The sequence below is a fragment of the Canis aureus genome, chromosome 17, assembly GCF_053574225.1.
Source record: "Canis aureus isolate CA01 chromosome 17, VMU_Caureus_v.1.0, whole genome shotgun sequence".
Classification (NCBI taxonomy): domain Eukaryota; kingdom Metazoa; phylum Chordata; class Mammalia; order Carnivora; family Canidae; genus Canis; species Canis aureus.
The window spans coordinates 51,960,859-51,983,110 of record NC_135627.1 but is presented as its reverse complement, the minus strand read 5'-3'; the positions used below and the strand labels follow the sequence as shown (position 1 = coordinate 51,983,110).

Genomic DNA, 22,252 nt, shown 5'->3' with positions numbered 1-22,252 from the left:
AGCGTGCACAGCGGCTCCGGGCCATCCGCCTATCCCCTGGAGTCTGGAGGGGCCCCGGCATGCCTCGGGGCGCGAAAGGCAGCCTGGGAGCCGTAGTTCCGCTGGACGCCTACCGGTATTGCCAGCGCGGCAGTGGCGGCTCTCTCGGTTCCGTCCAGCCGGGTTCTGTAAGGCGAGCTGAGGCGGAGAAAAGGGCGCGGAACTGGAAGCGGGTGAGTCAGGCGCTGGCTACGTGATAAAGGGAGGCGGCACTGCGGCATACGGCTGGATTAGGTAAATGGACCCGTGCTGCAGTCTCTCCGGAGACGCCGCGATCTAGCGCCCGCGCGAAGAGGGCGAGGAGGAGCCCGCGCCCGGTCCGTGCACCCGTTCTCGCCCTCGTACCCCGCCGCCATCTCCACCATGCAGTCCCGGGAAGAGGCTCCGCGTTCTCGCCGCCTGGCCAGTCCCCGCGGCGGCAAGCGGCCCAAGAGGATCCACAAGCCCACGGTCTCGGCTTTCTTCACGGGCCCGGAGGAGCTGAAGGACGCGGCTCACTCCGCAGCCCTCCTGGCGCAGCTCAAGTCCTTCTACGACGCGCGGCTGCTGTGCGACGTGACCATCGAGGTGGTGACGCCCGGCAGCGGGCCCGGCACCGGCCGCCTCTTCCCCTGCAACCGGAACGTGCTGGCGGCCGCGTGTCCCTACTTCAAGAGCATGTTCACGGGCGGCATGTACGAGAGCCACCAGGCGAACGTGACCATGCACGACGTGGACGCCGAGTCCTTCGAGGTGCTGGTCGACTACTGCTACACGGGCCGCGTGTCGCTGAGCGAGGCCAACGTGGAGCGCCTCTACGCGGCCTCCGACATGCTGCAGCTCGAGTACGTGCGGGAGGCCTGCGCCTCCTTCCTGGCCCGCCGCCTCGACCTGGCCAACTGCACCGCCATCTTCAAGTTCGCCGACGCCTTCGGCCACCGCAAGCTGCGATCCCAGGCCCAGTCCTTCATAGCCCACAATTTCAAGCAGCTCAGCCAGATGGGTTCGATTCGGGAAGAGACTCTGGCGGATCTGACCCTCGCCCAGCTGCTGTCCATCCTGCGCCTGGATAGTCTCAACATAGAGCTGGAGCAGACCGTGTGTCATGTGGCCGTGCAGTGGCTGGAGGCGGCTCCCAAGGAGCGCGGACCCAGCGCTGCGGAAGTCTTCAAGTGTGTCCGCTGGACACACTTCACTGATGAAAATAAAGATTACCTGGAGGGGCTGCTGACCAACACCATTGTGAAAAAGTACTGTCTGGACCTTATCGAGGGGGCCCTGCAGATGCGCTATGGTGACAAGCTGTGCAAGGCTCTGGCGCCCAAGCCAGAGACCAGCAGCGGCAGCTGTGGCGGCGGCAGCAGCAGCAGCGGTGGCAGTGGCGGCGGCAGCGGCAGCAGCGGCAGCGGCGGCAGCGGGGGTAGTGGGGGTAGTGGGGTTGGCGGCGGCACCAGCAGCAGCAGCAGCAGCAGCTCCTCTGTTGTACCCATAGCTGAAAACCCACCCCAGAGGCTGGGCGTGTGTGCTAAGAAGATGGTGATCTTCTTTGGACATCCTAGAGATCCCTTTCTGTGCTGTGACCCATACACCGGCGATATTTACAAAGTGCCCTCGCCTCTGACCTGCCTTGCTCACACCAGGACTGTCACCACCTTAGCTGTCTGCGTCTCTCCAGACCACGACATCTACCTGGCCGCGCAGCCCAGGAAGGACCTCTGGGTGTACAAGCCAGCCCAGAATAGTTGGCAGCAGCTGGCCGACCGCCTGCTGTGCCGGGAGGGCATGGATGTGGCCTACCTCAATGGCTACATCTACATTTTGGGTGGGCGAGACCCCATTACCGGTGTTAAGTTAAAGGAGGTGGAGTGCTACAGTGTCCAGAGAAACCAGTGGGCACTGGTGGCTCCGCTACCCCATTCCTTTATATCCTTTGATCTAATGGTCATCCAGAACTATCTTTACGCCCTCAACAGTAAGCGCATGTTCTGCTATGATCCGAGCCACAATATGTGGCTCAAGTGTGTTTCCCTCAAGCGCAATGACTTTCAGGAAGCCTGTGTCTTCAATGATGAGATCTACTGTATCTGCGACATCCCCGTCATGAAGGTCTACAACCCAGTCAGGGGGGAATGGAGGCAGATTAACAATATTCCCCTGGTGTCGGAGACCAACAACTACCGGATAATCAATCACGGCCAAAAACTGTTGCTGATCACCTCTCGCACCCCACAGTGGAAGAAGAACCGGGTGACCGTGTATGAATATGACACTAGGGGAGACCAGTGGATCAACATAGGTACCACCTTAGGCCTCTTCCAGTTTGATTCCAACTTCTTTTGCCTCTCAGCTCGTGTTTATCCTTCCTGCCTTGAACCTGGCCACAGTTTCCTCACTGAGGAAGAAGACGTGCCGAGTGAATCTAGCACCGAATGGGATTTAGGTGGATTCAGTGAGCTGGACTCTGAGTCAGGAAGTTCAAGTTCTTTATCTGATGATGATTTGTGGGTTCAGGTAGCACCTCAGTGAAATGCACAGGATCAGCAGAGTTTGTTGTAGATAGGTTGAAACACTAAGGTGTTTTTACTGCTTTGGAAAGTGTCTTAAAGAGATGCCCTTTCTCTTTGCTGGGAAAAAAACAACAACAACACAGGTTGATTGATTTCAGGTTTGGTTTAGAAAGGGTATTGTTTGAAATACTAACATAATTTAATGTTAGGGAATTTATACACAAAGAAATCAACCTATTTAATAATTTACTGTTCTAAAAGTCCAGTATTGATTTGATTGTTGGGTATGTTTATGTTTGATTATACTAATTTAGTCTTTTGTTATTAAATCTTCTGTTTTGTGCCACAAGTACTGTGACTTGAATTTTGATTTTTAAAATAGAAAACCGATTGGGTAGGAATCACCAGGTAGGGTTTTGAAAGTGTATCTTTCCCTTCAGAACAGGGTAGTAGGTTCCCAAAACTTTAAACTAGTGGATTATTACAAAATGTGTTCTAATTTAAATATAGTTTTCCAGATTTTAGTTTACTTACCTCCCCTTTTGTGAAGAAGAAAAAAAAAAAAGGCAGATGTTTAATGTGACTGGTGATTTCATTTGTAATGATGTACAGGATGGCCGTAAGCTCACTAAAAGTAAAAACAGACACACACAAGATTCAACTGTTTAAAAAGAAATTTGTTTTAAATTTGTAATGTAAAATGTGTATTTGCAAACAGTGACCAATTTTCCATCTGTTCTGGTAGTGTCACCAGTCATGGAAAAACCTTAAAAAAAAGAAAAACTAAACTAACTTGCTTTGTAGGTTCACATTTTTGATCTATACTTGATATATGCTTCACAGAATCAGAGGAATCATCCTCTTTTTCACTGGACACGATTGTGTAAATTTGTATCCATTGTCTTAAAAAGTTTATGTGATTCTTAAAATACTTTGGCTGTACAGTTTTGGTGTTCATCTTAGATTTGTCAGCAAAATGTGATTATTCTTTGCTGTTTAATGAAATAATATTCGTTTTGAAAATATGTGTAAGCTAAGAACAGTATTTTATTGAGATCAGTAGATATTGTGTCTATCAACTATGAAATCAAGTGCCAGCAAAGAACTTTAAAACTTTAAGTTGTGTATAGAACTGTTTTGTGTAGCATTGAAATATTGTCAGTTTTGTAAGTCACTAAATGTTATTATCAGCTTAAAGGTATTTTTGTATTAAAAGTTTACAGTTAAATAACATAAGTGAATGATGGCATTTGGGGCCAGTAGTGAAAGTATATTTCGTCTAAACTATTTCCCTAAGCAGTGGTATACATGGTTATTTTATTAGGGTATTTGTATTTGTTCCGTGTTTCTCTGTGAACCATGCTCCGGTCTTTGTTTCTGTCACACTATGTAAGGGAAAGTTCAGAAACAGAGACTACATCGTACAAAACTGACATTGCTAAATACAAGTGCTTACCTCTTGAGGGTTTATTAGCTATGGTTGTCACGCTACATACCCGTGAAAAATGACCAGATGCTTATGGTGTATCCGTTTTTTCTAGACCCAGTTAGAATTTTCTTCCTGAATCTTCATTCAGTAACATGCTAATTCCTCTTCTATGTTTATGCTCTAGTGATAGAATGCTAACATTTCTTACACCGTGGCTGAGTACAGAGGATTGATTGGTGTTCTCAGGTGGGGAAACTGGATTTTTTAAATGAAATACCATAGGGTGAAAATGGAGAGAGGGAGACACAAAAGGGTAATAAGGAAGAGAGAAAAGAAAAAAAAGGTTGTCTCAGCCGTTTTGATTGGCCATCTGAAGATCCTACAAAACATTCCTGGTTAACATTTTTAGTGAACTGAGATGCTTGTCCTAACAGTATGTGTTCCTTCAAAAGGGCAAACATGCTTTTAGTTGTTTAAGGCTACATTTTGTTCTCTTTAACAGCAGGGTTGTTATAAGCACTGTACTTAACACAAAGCTGTGTCTCAGTAGTGTATTTGGCCAATTTTTTCTTCACCAGTAACTTCTTACGGATAGCTTTCTGTTTTGTAAGGTTGAAATAGGACAGTGCTGATCTTCACCAGATTGTCTCTCTGCAGAATTAAGGTATGCAAACGACTGATAAATGACAAATCCTCTAATTTGTCATTCTCAACCTTGGAGTTAGGTAACAGCTAAGTAGCAGTAATATCTTGGTTTACAAAGAAGTTTTCTTGGGAAGAATTTTGGTTTTGTGATATATTTGTGAATTTAGAGAATCGATGTTAATCATTATTTTATAGATAAGTGATTTGTATGTGATTAGTTGCAAATAAAACTGGTATTAGAACCTAAACTTCCTGGCTTTTTAATTCAGTGTTTGTGCCAAACGTATAAACCCTTGCTTGTGCAGTGAGTGGCAGGACTAGCGGTATTGAAATGCCTTCTTGACGGGAAAGCACCTTTTGTCTCATTTTTCCAATTAATCAGCACATCTTTTGGTGAATGCTCGCTATAACACTGTTTGCAAGACTACTCTTTGTAAGGTTTAGAATGACCTTAATTATCTTTTGTATCTGTTCCTGTAGTCTGAAAAGCGTAACCCAGATTTTTGCAAGTTCTTCTAAGTTCAAACGATAAGTGTCATTAGGGCTGCCAAAGGGATAAACTAGAAATTAATTCTACAATTGGCTTGTCTATAGTAAAGAATCTAGGGAAAGCTTTTAATTCACTCTTTAAAAAAAAAAAAAAAGATTTTCTTTACTTGAGAGAGCACAAGCAGGGGTGGGGGTGGGCAGGGGTGGTGATGGTGGCAGAGGCAGAGGGAGAAGCGGACTCCCTGCTGAGCAGGGAGCCTGAGGCGGGGCTCTACCCCAGGACCCTGAGATCATGACCTGAGCCGGAGGCAAAGCGCTTACTTAAGTGCCCCTTTTGATCCATTCTTTATAAAATTACAACAAATTTGTCTTTTTCTTATGTCAAGGATGATAAGACATGAGACCTAAGGTAAGAGTACATTTGACAGTCTCCTTCCCATAGCTTAGAAACTGCAAGACCCTTTTATCACTCTATAGGAATATCCATTATAGCAAATAGGATAAAGCCAGGAAGCATTAGAAAGCAAAATCACCTAGAGAAAATGTGACTATCGGTAGAAACGTAAGACAATGTTATTTTTAAAACCAACAAGAGTGTTCAATATATATATAAACCCATTGATTTTTTTTTTAAATTAAACTTAAAAAAAAAAAACTGTTCGTGGAGGCTGCTGTGGCTCAGAGTACCGTGGGGGCAATAGGTTTTGTGCAAAACAGGAAGGACCTCCTCCTTGACTCTGAGCCATTTGTCACCTGGATCTGTTTCGTCAAACTTTCATTTCTCACGCGAGTACCCGTGAGGATTCAGTGTGGTCCGAGCAAGGCACAGAGTAGGGAGTGGACATTGTAATAACATTCCATCTAGATGTGAGACCTGTTTCCTCCTAAAACAACCTTGTCTGGGGAGTCACCTCATGGAGTCAGCCTTTTGCACCCTCACCTCCAAAGTTAAAAATTGCTTAGAAACACCGTATCTCAATCAAATATTTTTTTGGGGCGGGGGCAAAGTTGATTCTAGGAAAACGACCTAACCGCACTTAACAGTAATGTCAGGAAAAGTATTTATTCCAAACAGAACTGTGTGTCTTTTTTTTTTTTAATTTATTTTTTATTGGTGTTCAATTTACTAACATACAGAATAACACCCAGTGCCCGTCACCCATTCACTCCCACCCCCCGCCCTCCTCCCCTTCTACCACCCCTAGTTCGTTTCCCAGAGTTAGCAGTCTTTACGCAGAACTGTGTGTCTTAAAGAGAAGAGCCTGGACTCTGAATTGTAAGCAATATCACCTTAGATCATCTTAAGAAAATCAAGTAGGTATTTTGGAGGGTTTCGTGGGGTTGTGTTTTGTTGTTGTTTGGTTTTGTGTTTTTGTTTTTGTTTTGTTTTGTTTGCCTATTATAATGGAAAAATTCAGCAATAGGACTTACTTCAGGCACAGCCTGATCTGGAGTCTGTGTCTTCAGAAGACCTCAAGAGCTAACGTTTTCTCTCACTGTGTCTATTGGCTGGAATATAGTTCTGGTTTTAAGTAGTAGAGACCTAGTGGTTATTTAAAAAAGCAGTTTCTCGTATAAAAGTCCAATTTGTTAAGTCTCTAGAAAGTCCCCTGAGACTCAGGCTTTTCTATTTTCCCATTCTGCCATCCTGGGGGTGTTGTCCTGGTCCATACAGTCCAAAGTGGTTAGTCCTGGTGTCTATATTCCTTTTTTTTTTTTTTCTGGTGTCTATATTCCAATCATCCAGAAGAAAGAAAGAGGGGGGAGAGAGCAGGACCCTCCCCTGTAAGAGAGGTGGTGTACATCACTTCCAGTCATGTGACGTTGGCCAGAACTTCACGAGTAGCCACACCTGACTTCAAGAATGCCCAGAAGAGGTAGTCTTTATTCTAGAACAAGATGTGTTGAGTTAACATCCAGGAGTTCCTTCGTATAGGATGGGGGAGAAAGGCTGTTAGGTTAAATAGCAATCTCTCCCGCACCATCTGTTAGGCCAGATGTCATCACATGGCAGCCAAAGTGCTAACACCATCCTGGGGGTTCCTGCAATCTGCACAACACGGGCTAGGCCTTCCCCCCACCACCACCCCCCAGAAGGCCTTGGGGAGCTCCCCGGGCTCTTGCTGCTGCTCTGTACAGAAAAGGCAAGGAAAGGCACTTCATCTTGTTTTGATTAAATAAAGCTTCGTAGACTAAATGTGTACTGGAACCCTAGATCATGAGCCAAAGTCTAGTCTTGGCATTATATCATGGAATGTTTCCACTTCCTGAAAAGAAAGAAAAGAGCACTGACAAATGGCTCTGTGTAATCAATGGCAGTATTAATTATCTTAAACAGCAAATGTTACTTCTGTTTAAAACAACCACAACAACAAAACAAAACAACCCAGAACCAAACAAAGCTATCAGAATTACAGAGTAATGATGAAAACTGGGAAGTTTCTTAGAGCGAGCTCAGCCATTTAGCAGCATTCTAGCATTTTCTGTGCCTGGATGGTCTCTGCGAGTGCTGTGTGCATGTCAATCTCCTCGTCTCCCCCTCTGTTGAAGCCCAGACCCTCAGCCACAATAGTCTATTCAGAACTTTGCTTCTTGCTGGATTCTTGTCCTGACTTCCAGTTCATCATAGTTTATTCAATATACGCAGAGAGGGTCACTCTGTGATCTGTGCAAACTTCAAAAACAAAACAAGAAACGAAAGAAAAAAAAACCCAGCTGCCGGAGAACCTTGTGAATAGTGGCTCCTGTCAAGTGTGGGCTACAGCTTTTATCACCATCATCTGTATTCCAGGTCCCCAGATTTTGTCTTTAAGGCACACACCCGCCCTTGTGTGGCAGGCGGAGCCCTCACCTCCAGCCGCAGGCGCAGGGGACACTCCGGCTAGCAGCTGGGTGTCTGTCCCCACATTAACCAAGACTGTGAGACTCCATTTTCTGCTTCATTTCTGAATCTCCTGCAAGCCCCCCAGACACTGCTGGTGAGCTGTGCCCGGCCAGGGCTCCCCTGCGTTCTCTGCCCTGGGCACCCCCTTTGTGTGGGATCGCAGCCCCAAGACTCTCTTTCCTGCAGGACCTTCTGGGAGGGGGGTGGTGGTGGTGGCAGGAATCGGCCGGCTTGTTGCTCTGTTGCCTCCTGCACCAGCATGTGAGCTCCACCATGGAGGGGACCCTTTGCCTTGGCCTCAGCCCCCCGACATCAGGCAGGCGCAGCACCCACTGAATATTTGTCGAACAAAGAAATCGGCGTATCTGGCGCTTGTTTGCATTTATATGAGAAACCCTTGCATTTAGAAATCTCATCTTTTTGTCAATTTTCCAGCTTTGAGGGAGAGCTATTATTAAACTCTTTTGTCTGGTTGTCATAGCAACCCACTGGCCTCCAGAGCTACAGGTTATTTCTGATGGGCATGTTCCACCAGACAACCGAGCGCACGGCGTTTGCGATTATGGAATCATGCCGCTGTTCCAAATCACAGTCCTCACCCTGCATGTGTCTCGGTGTCTTGGATAGAGAGAGCGGGGAGCTCGCCAGCAAACAGGCCCCTTCCGACGCAAAGGTGAGGAGGAACTCGAGCACCCTAACCTAGGTCTCTACCCTCCACGCCTGACCTAGCCTCTCCCGAGGGCTCCACCTTTCCACCAGCACCTGTGCACTCAGTGGGGCTTTCTGGCCAAGGTGCCCAGGAAGTTTCAGCAATTCATTGCTCCAAGCCTCTAAAGAGCTCTGAGGCTTGGCTTCATTTTCTTTCTTTCTTTCTTTTTTTTTTTTCTCTCCCCCTTGCCCGTTTCTTAAATTTCACGTAACATGAGCAAAGGAGGAGGGTTTTCACCAAAAAAATTGAGATTTGCCCTGAAAAGGTCCAGAAGCGGGTGCTCTCCTCCTCCTTCTCTTTCTTCCCCTTCCCCTGCCCCCCTTCTTCCTTCGGCTCATGCTTTAGGGTGGCAGGGCCCGGACAAGGGTTTTCTTAAACTGAGTTAGCAATCACAGAAAACTCTTCAGGATCGGTTGGATGTGACAGGGTTTCCAGGGCCCTGCAGCCGGCCAGTTTTTCCAAGGCAGAGAAGCCAGTGGTGGATGCGCCCAGGGGGGTCTTACAAAGACGCGAGGCTGCGTTTTCTCTTCTGTAGGTTTGCCTCCCCCTGTTCTAGGGACAGGCAGGCGCCACCCAGTTCCAAGGTGTAGCCTGCGATAATTACTTCACCCTTCCTCTGTGCTGTTCTGAATGCTTTTCTTATTATAAATAAGGTTGTAATACCCACCAGTAAGCGGTCCCCTAACCTTATCTAAATGAAATCACATTGCAATTAACTTACCTCCCGGTTTTGACATAAAAGCCCTAACCACCCACAACTGCCAATTAGCACCAATTGTAAAGGGATTCATGCTAAATGGTATCTTGATTTGGTTTCACTTTTGAACAGAGGGGTTCAGCAGCTGGCTAGATGAAGAGGAAGAAAGGATCAGCAAATTCTTTTTTGCTTATGGGATTTCAAACGATGCACCAACGCAGTTACCTCTCCTCCTCATTTGTTTTAAAAGTGAGGGATCCTGTCAAGGTTATCTGCACAGATATCAGCTCTTGGGCCTACTGTGAAAATAAGTCCAGCAAGGCTTTCATGAAACCATTGCATCTGATGCTGCTTTTTTGATCTGAAGACTTCCTGTCTTTACTTCAAATGGCAGAACAATTTATGAGCCAGAATGCAAACAAGTACATGATAATAGCAGTAGGCTATTTGTGACAATTCAGCATTGAGGTTAGGGCCCATGCGAAGCACAGGAGCCCATGAGGAAGCAAAAGCAATGTACTTTCCAATGAAACAAATACTGGTTTATCAAAACAAATTAGAAAAATTAAGAGTATGGGGCCCCTGGGGGCCCCTGGGTGGCTCAGCAGTTGAGCGTCTGCCTTTGGTTCAGGTCATGATCCCGGGGTCCTGGGATGGAGTCCCACATTGGGCTCCCCGCAGGGAGCCTGCTTCTCCCTCTCCCTGTGTCTCTGCCTCTCTCTCTGTGCCTCTCAGGAATAAATAAATACTCTAAAAAAGGGAATAAAAAAAGAAAAATTAAGATTATTACATAATAATTCTAAGTTCTTTTTTTAATTTTGTACTTGAGGAAAGTTGGGTCTTGTTCAGGAGGACGAGGAGGTCTTGTGGGAGTTTTCTGGGCTTAGAAATAGATAATACAGGGGATGCCTGGGTGGCTCAGCGGTTTGGCGCCTGCCTTTGGCCCAGGGCACGATCCTGGAGTCCTGAGGTTGAGTCCCACGTCGGGCTCCCGGCATGGAGCCTGCTTCTCCCTCTGCCTGTGTCTCTGCCTCTCTCTCTCTCTATGTCTATCATAAATGAATAAATAAAAAATCTTTTAAAAAAAGAAATAGATAATACAGATTCCGTTTGGAATAATGAGTTATAAATATACCTTGAAATGCTAACATTACCTAAGTATAGGGGCACCTGGGTGGTTGAGCATCTGCCTTCGGCTCACGTAGTGATCCCAGGGTCCTGGGATTGAGTTTTGCATCGGGCTCCCCGGGGGAACCTGCTTCTCCCTCTGCCTATGTCCCTGCCTCTCTTTGTGTGTTTCTCATGAAAAAATAAATATAATCTTTATTAAAAAAAATAAATGTTAGGTACAATTATAATTATTTTTATGTATATTAAGGAGATGCTCAAAGCCTGTTATTCATGCTTTGTTTTAGGCTATTCTTGCTGCTTCTCTCCCTTGCTCACTCTCTGGATTTGAAGATCATTTTCTTTTGGACTCATAGTACGTGTCAACGCTTAACCAAGAACCCTCCTGACCCTCATCTGATAACTGGAACAGCTCAAGATTTTATGGATTTACACTTCCATGTTCCTCTCATGCTCCGGGTAGGATTACAGTACCCTTTTCATTTTGTCATACTTCCTCCAAGCTTTTTTTTTTTTTTTTTTGAAAACAAGTTTTCTTACCAGGTCATACTACAGATTTATTGTGATTTTATGTGATTTTCTCACACTTTCTCATTTCACAAGTCCTCTCTATAGGGGAAAAAGGTTCCCTTATCTACATGCGCATGTGCGCACACTAATATGAAGAGGCTGTACACAGGAGGATGTTGTTTGCAGTGTTACATTAGCAACGTTAAACAGTCACTAAAGTTCACCCACCAACAAATATTCACAGCCTAAGCATATACCCAAATATTCGGCAAACATTTCTACTAAAGAACCATATGCGGCCTGTGAAAAAAAACAAGGTGGATCTGTGTGCATTGAGATGGGAAGATGTTTGCCATAGAACTTGTTGTTGGGACTGTGTGACATCTGAAACCCTTTCCTATGTCTGCATGACCTAATGTTGTGTGACTCTCCTGGGGACCAGGGCTTCTCTATGGATGCCGAAAACTTCACAGGCAGGTCCTGTCCCAGACTCCTGGCAGAGAGCATGTGGGGGAAAAACATGAGCTCGCATGGTCGTTTCCAGGACTTCCAATCTCCAGAAGTGGCATAAAGAAGCAGAGCTTTTAGAATTCATTCTGGGGAAGCAGCAGTAGCAGCAGAAAGAACAGCGACTTTTTGGGAGCAGCAGAGTAGCAGCATATTAATAAGACTTTTTGATGTGACTTTTCACTTCCTTTTAAAATTGGTATTACATTCAATTAATTCAAAATGCAAAGAGGACAAAAGCTATACATAATGAGAAGTCCCCTCTCCTTTCTCCTGTCCATCTTATCCTTGTCCTGACACCTAGTTTTCTGATGTTACTCATTTGGGGTATATCCTTCCTTTTAGGGCTATTTTCTGGATACATATGACCATATGCAGATCTTTCTCTTTTTTTCATTAATTCATTAATTCATTCATGACTAAAACTGTAGCATGTTATATAAACTGCTTTTTAAAAGGATTTTATTTTTTTATTCATGAGACACACACACACACACACACATACACACACATACACACAGAGGCAGAGACACCAGCAGAGGGAGAAGCAGTCTCCATGCAGGGAGCCTGATGTGGGACTCTATCCCAGGACTCCAGGATCACGCCCTGGGCCAAAGGCTGAGCCACCCAGGTGTCCCTATAAACTGCTTCTGATCCCGGAGCACATTCTATATCAGTGTGTCCAGGACGTGTTCATTCTTTGATAGTTAGAGTAGGCATTGTGTAAATATATCAGTTCCTATGGATGGACATTTAGGGGATGTATAGTCCTTTGCTATTACCAACAATGGTGCCATGAATACCCTTGTATTCGTGGTTTCATATCTTTGCCAAAGTTTCTGTAGGGCAAACTTCTCAAAGGGCATGTACCTTTGGAATTTTAATGAGGTATTACCAAATTGCCCTCTGGAAAGTTTATGGCAATTTATGCTCCTACCAGCAGTGAGTAGTGGTGCCATTTCCCCACATCCTCCCCCCAAATGTGGGACTAGATTATTGATCTTTGCTCTGACTTGATTTTGACTTTATTTCTGGCTGTTTGAGAAATTTTGGAGGCACCTGGCTGGCTCAGTCAGTTGAGCGTCTGCCTTCGGGTCAGGTCATGATCCTAAGGTCCCAGGATCAAGTCCTGCATTGGCTTCCTGCTCAATGGGGAGTCTGCTTCTCCCTCTGACCCTGCCCCATCTTGGGTGCTCTCACTCACTCTCTCTCTCAAATAAATAAAGTCTTTAAAAAATGTTTTTTGTTGTTTCTTGGGGGCACTCAGGTGACTTGGTCAATTAAGTGTCTGACTCTTGATCTTAGCACAGGTCATGACCTCAAGGTCATGAGTTTGAGCCCCACACATCTGGCTCCACACCGGGCATGGAATCTACTTAAGAAAAAAAAAAAAAAGAAAGAAAAGAAAAGAAAAGAAAAACAAACTTGTTTCTTCATGTTTTCTGAGCTAGTACTCTGTGTTTCCAACACATTGCTTTTGTTTTTGCTTAATCAGAGGAAGTTTCTGTTATTTGCAACCAAGAACCTAGACCTAGACATCTATAATCTATGATCTATCTTTGAAAGTAAAATCAAATTGAGGAATAATAGGCATACAGTGATTCTTATTTTTATAAAACCAAAAGAAATCAAAACAGGGGCACCTGGGTGGCTCAGCAGTTGAACATCTGCCTTTGGCTCAGGTCATGATCCCGAAGTCCTGGGATCAAGTTCCACATTCAGTTCCCCACAGGGAGCCTGCTTCTCCGTCTGCCTGTGTCTCTGCCTCTCTCTGTGTGTCTCTCATGAATAAATAAATAAAAATTTAAAAAAAAGGAAATCAGGGATCCCTGGGTGGCACAGCGGTTTGGCGCCTGCCTTTGGCCCTGGGCGCGATCCTGGAGACCCAGGATTGAATCCCACGTCGGGCTCCCGGTGCATGGAGCCTGCTTCTCCGTCTGCCTGTGTCTCTGCCTCTCTCTCTCTCTCTCTCTCTCTCTGTGACATAAATAAATAAAAATAAAAAAAAATAAAAAAATAAAAAAAAGGAAATCAAAAGCTATATACGTATCGTTTAGAGAAAATTCTGGAAGGACACAAACTAGACAGTGGCTGGTTGCCTCTGGATGAGGGGCTCACAAGGTTAGGGGGACATTTTAACTTTTCCCTTCATATACTTGAATATCATTGGAAATTTTTATGATGAGTATATTATACTTTTTAAAGTTTTAAATTAAGAAAAAACATAGGACCTTAAAAACTCCTCAAATTCTTAAATCTGCAGTGCCATATCAGTTTGCTCAGGCTGCCCTAACAGAACACCACAGACTGGGAGGCTTCAAGTAACAATCATTACTTTAAAAAAAATTGGGGTCGGGGGTACTCCTGAGTGGCTCAGTGGTTGAGCATCTTCCTTTGGCTCAGGGCATGATCCTGCTGTCCCGGAGTCAAGTCCCACCTGCATCAGGCTCCCAACATGGAGCCTGCTTCTCCCTCTGTCTGTGTCTCTACCTCTCTCTCTGTCTCTCATGAATAAATAAATAAAATCTTTACAAAAAAAATTTTTTAACAGTTGTTACCTTCAAAAAATTTTTTTGAAGTAATCTCTATGCTCAATGTGGGGCTTGAACTCGTAACCTTGAGATCAAGAGCTGTATGCTTTACCAACTGAGCCAGCTAGATGCCCCAACAATCATTACTAATATCTAGTCACTGTTAATTTTCTTTTTACAGCAGCATCGTTTTACATTGTTCTGAATCAGGATATAAACACCATCTATGCATTACATTTGCTTGATATGTGTATCTCAAGTCTCCAGTAATCTGTTGTCTTTCTTCTTGCTATTTGTTGGAAAAAAAGCAAGTCACCCCTACATCCTGGACTTGATTGTTTGCATCCCCATTATCCCATTAATATGTTCAAACAGCAGAATATATTTTCTCACAGTTCTGGAGGCTAGAAGTCCAAGATCAAGGTGCCAAGCAGATCCAGCTAGCAATCTGTTCTCTCTGAGATCCGGGACTGGGGTGAGAAGTAGGAGGAGATCACAGTGTATCCATCTTTTTCTTTCCTATTTGGCTCAGTTTTTATGGGACAGTCACAGTGATAGTAGTTGCATGGGAATATTCCTCAAAAGTCAATAGACACCTGTAGTGTCTTGGACCTAATAGTTTGGGTCAGAGGACTCAGGAATAGCAGAAGACAGGAAATGGCATTATTATGTGGAGGTGCAGTCAACAGACATTTCATGAACCAGTGAACATTTTTATGGTCTGTGTGAATTTGAAAGTTGGCTGCAAAAGATACTCAGTTCCTGTGGGTAGAAGATGATGTGACATGCCCTTGTCCTATTCACATGGTTCAGGTCACAGATTTTACCAATTACTGCATAGCCTTTTGTGTTTTCATCTCATATTAATTTTCTTCCATTTGCACCCCAGGCCAGAGTGGGGAGGGTGGCACTTCTCTTTCCGTTGGGCCTTGTTCCACGAAGCCCTTTTATCTGGGGACAGGGCAAAGCAAAGACACGCAGATCCAGTAGCTGAACGTGCCAGATTCCCAGAGAAGCCCACTTTCTGTAGTATACTTTCAAGTCACAGAATTTGTTCTTTTTCTCCTTTCTGTCGTCAATGACAAGGGTCAAAGGCATTTAATCAAACCCTTATAGAGAGAAGAGTCCCATTGTCACGCAGTGTGCTGATCAAATTTTTGTCTTCTGTTGAAAAAAAAAAAGTATTTTGGGAACAGAGCTGAGTATGATGCGTGAGTATGATTTCTACAGCCGCTGCAGAAATATGCGCACGGCACAGATCTGCTCGGCTCATTATTTCCTCTCTCTCTGGATAAATACTGAAATTGTTATTAGTATGGGTAATAAATACTTAGGAAACATGAGGACGTGTCTTCTTTATTCCGCTCTGAGTCCAGCGAGCTAAAGCCAAAATTACCTTCCGATCTCCAAACCAAAATAATTAATGCCCAAGAAGGCACCGTGATGACAGGGAAGTCTACAGGCCAGATGCCTGATTACTGCTGCAGAAATAATGATATAATGAAGCTTATAGTAAGAAAAATGAAAACAAAAAACTTCTCAAGCCAGCATGTGGTGCCACAATTTACAATGTTTGGCTACTTTGGGCTTTAGGAACAGCTTGCTAATAGCTTTGCCAATTATTTAAGCGATGTAATTGAATTTCTTCTGCATCACATAGTGGTTTATTAAAGAACTCATGTTTAGCTCCTCAGCCCTGGAGGACCAGCTCATTTGTTATTGCAGCTAACAGTTTCCAAGCTCTCTCTGTCGACTTCGTCAAGATCCTAATGCCAAGAGGAAGGGAGAAGCTGGATTCCCGCTATTAATCAAGTGCAGACAAAGACTTGGTTGATGACCTAGACCCTACGGCTCAAACTTAAATCTGAACTTGTAAAATGAGAAGACAGGATGATGTTCTGGTCTCAAGACATTGGAGAAAATCTCTCTTTGGTCCCATGTCCTGAGTCCACAGCAAGTGTTTGCTGTATGACTAGGACCTGGGTGGTCCTTTGTATAATTACTTTCATTTTTTTGGTCAAAGATGTGGAGAACAAAATAACAGGGGCAACAAGGAGGGGGAAGTGAATACCTAGCAAGAAACGTAACTGGGGAGGGGAGATTCCACCTGGGGTAAGAACTCTAGCCACTGGTGCATCTCTAAGCACTTAGAGTGGTCCCTGTTTACTTTCAAGGCAGGATCCTGAAAGCTAGATTTCCAATGCAAGTTAAAGAACCCAGGAACTTGTCTGAACTGACTAGGAGGGGGGAAAAAAAGGCATTCCCCATTTGCCCTGGTGCCAGAAGTTTACTTCAGGTCTGTGCATTACCTTTTCTAGAAATACCCAGGCCAATACTTCCCTCTACCGCTCGGAAGCAATTCTACAACACAAGTCACTCAGAACTGCTCACACAAGATCGCATACCTGCTTCTTGTGGCACAAGTGTTAAGTTGACTGTTGCCAAGTACAATCAAAGGGAAAAGAAGTACAGCAATGGTTCAAGATTCATTCCCTTTTGTAGAACATCTATAGGTAAGTGTAGACAAGTTTGCCTTCCTGAAGGTGTATCTTAACCAAAGAGACCCTGTTATGCGAAAATATGAGGCTGGGCAAAAGGAAATAGATTTTTTAAATATAGATTTGGAGGGACACCTGGGTGGCTCAGCGATTGAGTGTCTGTCTTTGGCTCAAGGGCATGATCCCGGGGTCCTGGGATCGAGTCCCACATTGGGCTCCTTGAGGGAGGCCTGTTTCTCCCTCTGCCTGTGTCTCTACCTCTCTCTGTGTCTCTCATGAATAAATAAATAAAATCTTTTTAAAAAAAATATAGAGAGATTTAAAGTCGATTTTTTAAAAATTGAGAGTCATGGCACTAATGTATAGAGCTTGAAAGTCAGCATTCCAGCCCTCCCCAGGAAAAAAAAAAAGTTGATCAAGATTAAAATCAATAAATTTTCTTAGAACCACCATTAAACTGGGGTCACAGGACAAACCACCATCCCCCAAACTAGAAAGACTGGTAAACAGAACATGAAGACTCCTAACTCTGGGAAACGAACTAGGGGGGTGGAAGGGGAGGAAGGCGGGGGGTGGGGGTGACTGGGTGATGGGCACTGAGGGGGGGCACTTGACGGGATGAGCACTGGGTGTTATTCTGTATGTTGGCAAATTGAACATCAATAAAAAATAAATTTATTATTTAAAAAAATTATAAATATTTTTAATAAAAATATGTTTATTTTTAATAAAAAATCTGTGTTATGACATTAAAAAAAATAGAAAGACTGGTAAATACAGAGGACATTGATGAGCTTACCTGAAGTAAAAGCCCAGCAGCAGGTCCTGGTAGGAAGACTTACAAGAGAACTGACAACCCCCCACTCCCCAACCAGGCTGAGTGCAGATTCTGCTAAGTTAACAATTCCTGAGAGCCCAATCTAAGGGGCAGGGGTGGGGGTACCCCGTTTCTGGACTCCAAGAGCACCACCACCCATTCTTACAGACCTCAGAAAAGTTTCCTCTGTCCCAGGGGAAGGGGAAAATTAACCATTTGAAATAGGCCTAAGGGGAGTTTCCTTTGAAACACAACCCTGCCCCCCCCAGGTGCATTCTGGTTTTCATGACAAAAGCCCACCATCAAAGGAAACCACTTTATCAGAGCCTTTTACTAAGGTGGGGCGAGGGAATCTCCAACACTAGGACGTTCTGGTCTCCCAGGATCCTAAGTGGGGAAGGAGAGAAGCTCATGAGCTTGTGAAGTCACAGCGCAGAGATTCCATTATCACATTCTAGAATGTGGCCCTTTGGCTGCACAATCCCACCGGGACCATGGCTCATAGCTGCAAGAATGAATGGGGCTCAGGCTGTCATTCAGGAGGAATTTCTAGGCCAAGATGACAGAGGAGTGTTTGCTGTATGACAAAGGACTTGGGAGGAGAGACGCACAGGGGACATTGGATCAAATGGAAACCTCTGCCACCTGCAGCCACAGGAAACTTTAAACATGGCCTACCTCCAAGGAAAACAAATGTAAAAATCTCACAGTAAAGGTGGATTTACCTCAGTTCCTTTTCTCCAATACATCAGGAATGGCTTTCAACAACAACAACATCACAAGGCAGGCTAAGAGAGAAAAACCACAGTCTGAAGAGACAAAGCAAGTACCAGAAACAGACACAAATATGGCAAGCTTTTGGAATGGTCAGAAGCTGAAGGTAACTGATTAAAATGCTAATGGCTCGGGGTGCCTGGGTGGCTCAGTTGATTAAGCTTCTGTTTTCAGCTCAGGTCAGGATCCTGGGGTCCTGGGATCGAGTCCGCCTCCAGCTCCCTGCTCAGCGGTGAGCTTGCATCTCCTCCCTCTGTCCTCTCTCCCCGCTCACGCTTCTCTCTCTTTCTCAAATAAATAAATGCAATCTTTAAAAAAAAAAAAAGAAAACAAATGCTAATGGCTCTCCTGGAAAAAGTGGCCAACATACAAGAATAGAAGAGTAACATGCGAAGAGATAGAAACAATCGAGAGAGAGAACCTCGAAACTCAAAAGGAAATTCTAGAAATAAGAAATGTTGTAAAAATGAAGAATGTCTTTGATGGGCTCATTAGTAGACGGGACATGGACAAGTTAGCAGTTAGTCAGCTTACAGGTGTGTCCATAGAAGTCCCCCAACGTGAAATGCAAAGGAATAGAAGAGTCAAAACAATGACAGTGGAACAGAATATTCAAGAAGTGTACAAACGCTAAGCATAAGCTGTAATGAAAACTCTGGGGGATTGTGTGTCAATGTAGGTTCATCACTTGTAAACAACGTACCATGCTGTTGAGGGACACTGATAGTGGAGGGTGTGCATGTGTGGGGCCAAGGGGATGCAGGAACTTTATACCTTATTGTCTTTTTTAAAAATTTTTTTTAAAGTTTTGATTTTAAAGTGCTCTCTACACCCACTGTGGGGCTCACACTCACAACTGGAAAGATCAAGAGTCTCATCATGCTCTACCGACTGAGCCAGCCAAGCATCCCTGTACCTTCCTTTCAATTTCATTGTGATCCTAAAACCTCTCTTAAAAAATATCTCCATTTTTACAGATAAGAAGATAGAGGCAGAGAGATTAAATGGCTTGCCTAAAATTTACCAAGGTCTACCAGGTACAAAATAGGGATTGGCCAAGAGTCAGTCTGGTGCTGGAACATTTATGTCTAACTAGTGCACTTTTCTTCCTTTTCTGAATCTTCTTTTCCAGAAAAATGTATCTTGCAGATCAATTCATAAAGCACATAGAGCGGTCTTTTTAATTTAATCAGTTTGTATTGCTGAGCCCCCAAGTTGCTTCTAATCTGATTTAGAAATAATGCTACATTAGTCTTACATGTGTCACTGCTGTTGGAGCAAAATGAACCGATCTTTTATTTATTATTTTTAAAGGTATTAATTAATTAATTAGTTATTTATAAGGTATTTATCTATCAATCAATCAATCAATCAGAGAGCCAGTGAGAGAGAGCACAAGCAGGCTCCCTGCTAGGCCAGGAGCTGGATGTAGGACTTGATCCCAGAAACTTGAGATCATGGTCTGAGCTGAAGGCAGCTGCTTACCCAATGGAGCCACCCAGGGGTCCCAAAACAGATCTTTTAGAATCTCTAAAAGAAAGAGTTTTATTTGAGCCCAAGTTAGGACAGCTACCCAAGACACATGCTCTTCACAGGGAAGAAAGTGCTCCAGAAAACTAACAGTTTTTACAGAATCATGTACTTTTTTTTTTAACATATTATAAAAGCTCAAAAGATTACAGATAGAGGCAAGAATCACAAGTTTTATCATAAGGGAATGCAGGGAGGAGGAGCCTTGATCAATATCTCAAGGACAAGATGATTTTTCCTTCAGGCTCTTCATTCACAAAGCAGATGGACAGTACATGCCTGGCAGGCCATAAATCAGGCTTTTGGTTTGATCAAAGTTAACATAAGGTCCTGTTGACTTAGAAAGAAATCTAAAATGGCTCCCCTAGAGTATTGCGCCTTTGGAGAATTTTTCTCTCATCATGTCCTACTTCTGATCAATACTCTTTTGACAGCACTGGTATCATTATGTTGTCCCTCAATACTAGGGTGATTGCTTATCTGCCATGGGTCCATCATGTCCCTCGGTGCTGGGCCCCATATAGGTCACCTAGGAGTCTCCATGGGGGTGGTGGTGGGGGTGTCAGCAGTATGGGTCTTGATAGAGAATATTATAATTGATTTTTTTTCAATGAGAGGGAATTATGCAAACATTATATGTCTACTTTGTAGTGAGTTTTGCTTTTACATTTTTTGGTAACGTTTATAGCATTAATACGGAGATAATAATAAAACTCCAGGGCTACCTGGGTGGCTCAGTCAGTTAAGCATATGCCTTCAGCTCAGGTCATGATCCCAGAGTTCTGGGATTAGGCCTTGTGTAGGGCTCCCTGCTCACTGGGGAGTTCTCCCTCTACCCCTCCCTTCCACTTATGTTCTCTCTTGTGCTTTCTCTCTCAAATAAATAAAATCTTAGGAAAAATAAAACTCCAATTAATAATATTCCACATAACTAATGGAGAGTGTAGGTACAGAAATATAATGACAAGAGAAGAATCGAAAAAAATCCATTACAAGTATTTTGGTTTTTTTAAGTTTTTTTTTTAGATTGTATTTGTTTATTCAGGAGAGACACACAGAGAGACAGAGGCAGAGACACAGGCAGAAGGAGAAGCAGGCTCCCTGCGGGGAGCCCGACGTGGGACTCGATCCCAGGACTCCAGGATCACGCCCTGGGCCGAAGGCAGGCGCTAAACCACTGAGCCATGCAGGCGTCCCCATTACAAGTATTTTGATAATTTTAAATTAATTAGAGTTTCTGTTTACCTTTTTTATCTATAGTTATTTGTACTTTGTGATACGTTTGATCTGATTGGTTTAAAATGGTCATGAAATTTTCTGTTATTACATGTATCAATTTCTCTGTCCAATTAGTTTCCATAGGTATTACATTTTGTGGTAGTTGTAATTCTATCTCCCAAAACATTTGGTCATTAATATCAATATTAGTATAATTTTTGTTAGAATCAGGCATTTCTATTTGAGGTACAAAGCCAATATTATATCATACAGCAGTAGCATTATAGTGAAAAGTATTCTGGTTACAAAATAAGTCAAGGAATATTGCAGAGGGGTTTCGTAAACCTTCCCAACAAAATCTTCCTTTTTCCTATAAGCTGTATGTTATTTTTTTGTTGTTACTTTGTATAAGCATAACTGTTATAGGCCAAGTTGGAGTGAATTCAAGATTCCACTGTAGTTCAGAGCATAATCATATATTTTGCTGAATTCACAGATGTCCTTAGATCTTGGAATCCACTAAGAATCATTGGCTAATAAGGCCCATCTTTCTCCAATAGAAAGAACTCTGGTGGTATTTACAATAATTTCTTTTCCTATTATGATGTTGAGAGAAGTCTGGTTGGCCATAACTTTGGGTATTAAGACAATAACTGAACATTTATAGAAGTTACAGGAGTCTTTAATGATTTTCCACAGATTAGGAGAGCTGTATATTTTGAGTTTCTGCAGTTAATGAAGAAGGTCACCGACCCATAGTTACCTCAGAACTTTCTGGGTTATATGGCAGTTAGATTTCAGAGGTAGCTGAATCCATCAAGTCATCCCTAAAGCAGCATCTTTGATAGATAACCATTGCTTTCTCTTATTTTGTCTTAGGCTATTCCATCCACAAAACTTGGTATGTGAGCACATTGGATATTTTGGTGTGTTGGACAAGCTGCTGCTAAGTTTCTCACATTGTTGTACCTGGGTATCTTTCTTAATGAATTATCACCCAAGTTTATAGAGATACGATGATCATTCCATTGAGTGTTGTATACAACATAGATTAAATTTGAGTTAGGTGATAGTTCTTGAAAGGTCTTTCCTAAGAAATATATAAGCGCCAGAAGCTAAAGGAACATTTGAGTATGTCCAAGAGGTCATAAAAATTTTACATAAGTTATCAAAGCGTGAGGGGAGTATTATATTACTTAAGTATTATATTAGTTAATCAGTGGATAACCATAATATTTTTTCAGAATGTAATAAAGGGGGAAGTGAAAGCAAATAAGAACCTTACTATCTTCTAATATTATAATTTTGTTTTATTTCTTTAAAGATTTTATTTACTTATTTGAGAGAGATGGAGCCAGAGA

General features: G+C 43.5%; 1 protein-coding gene across 2 annotated transcripts; it reads left to right on the top strand.

The window, feature by feature from the left end:
• The first annotated feature begins 17 nt into the window (after window positions 1–17).
• On the top strand, window positions 18–16,700 carry LOC144287978 (kelch repeat and BTB domain-containing protein 6). Of its 2 annotated transcripts, XM_077855497.1 has the most exons (2): window positions 18–2,314; window positions 10,794–16,700. In XM_077855497.1, the coding sequence occupies exons 1-2, from the start codon at window positions 403–405 to the stop codon at window positions 10,835–10,837; spliced, it is 1,956 nt and encodes a 651-aa protein (XP_077711623.1). In that variant the 5' UTR covers window positions 18–402; the 3' UTR covers window positions 10,838–16,700. The 2 variants fall into 2 exon arrangements, with proteins under 2 accessions (XP_077711623.1, XP_077711622.1); XM_077855496.1 differs by lacking the exon at window positions 10,794–16,700 and having other exon boundaries at window positions 31–4,847.
• Window positions 16,701–22,252: the final 5,552 nt, after the last annotated feature.

What these genes read in the sequence shown, in the direction of transcription:
- LOC144287978 (XM_077855496.1), top strand. Translation starts at nt 403, where the DNA reads ATGCAGTCCCGGGAAGAGGCTCCGCGTTCTCGCCGCCTGGCCAGTCCC.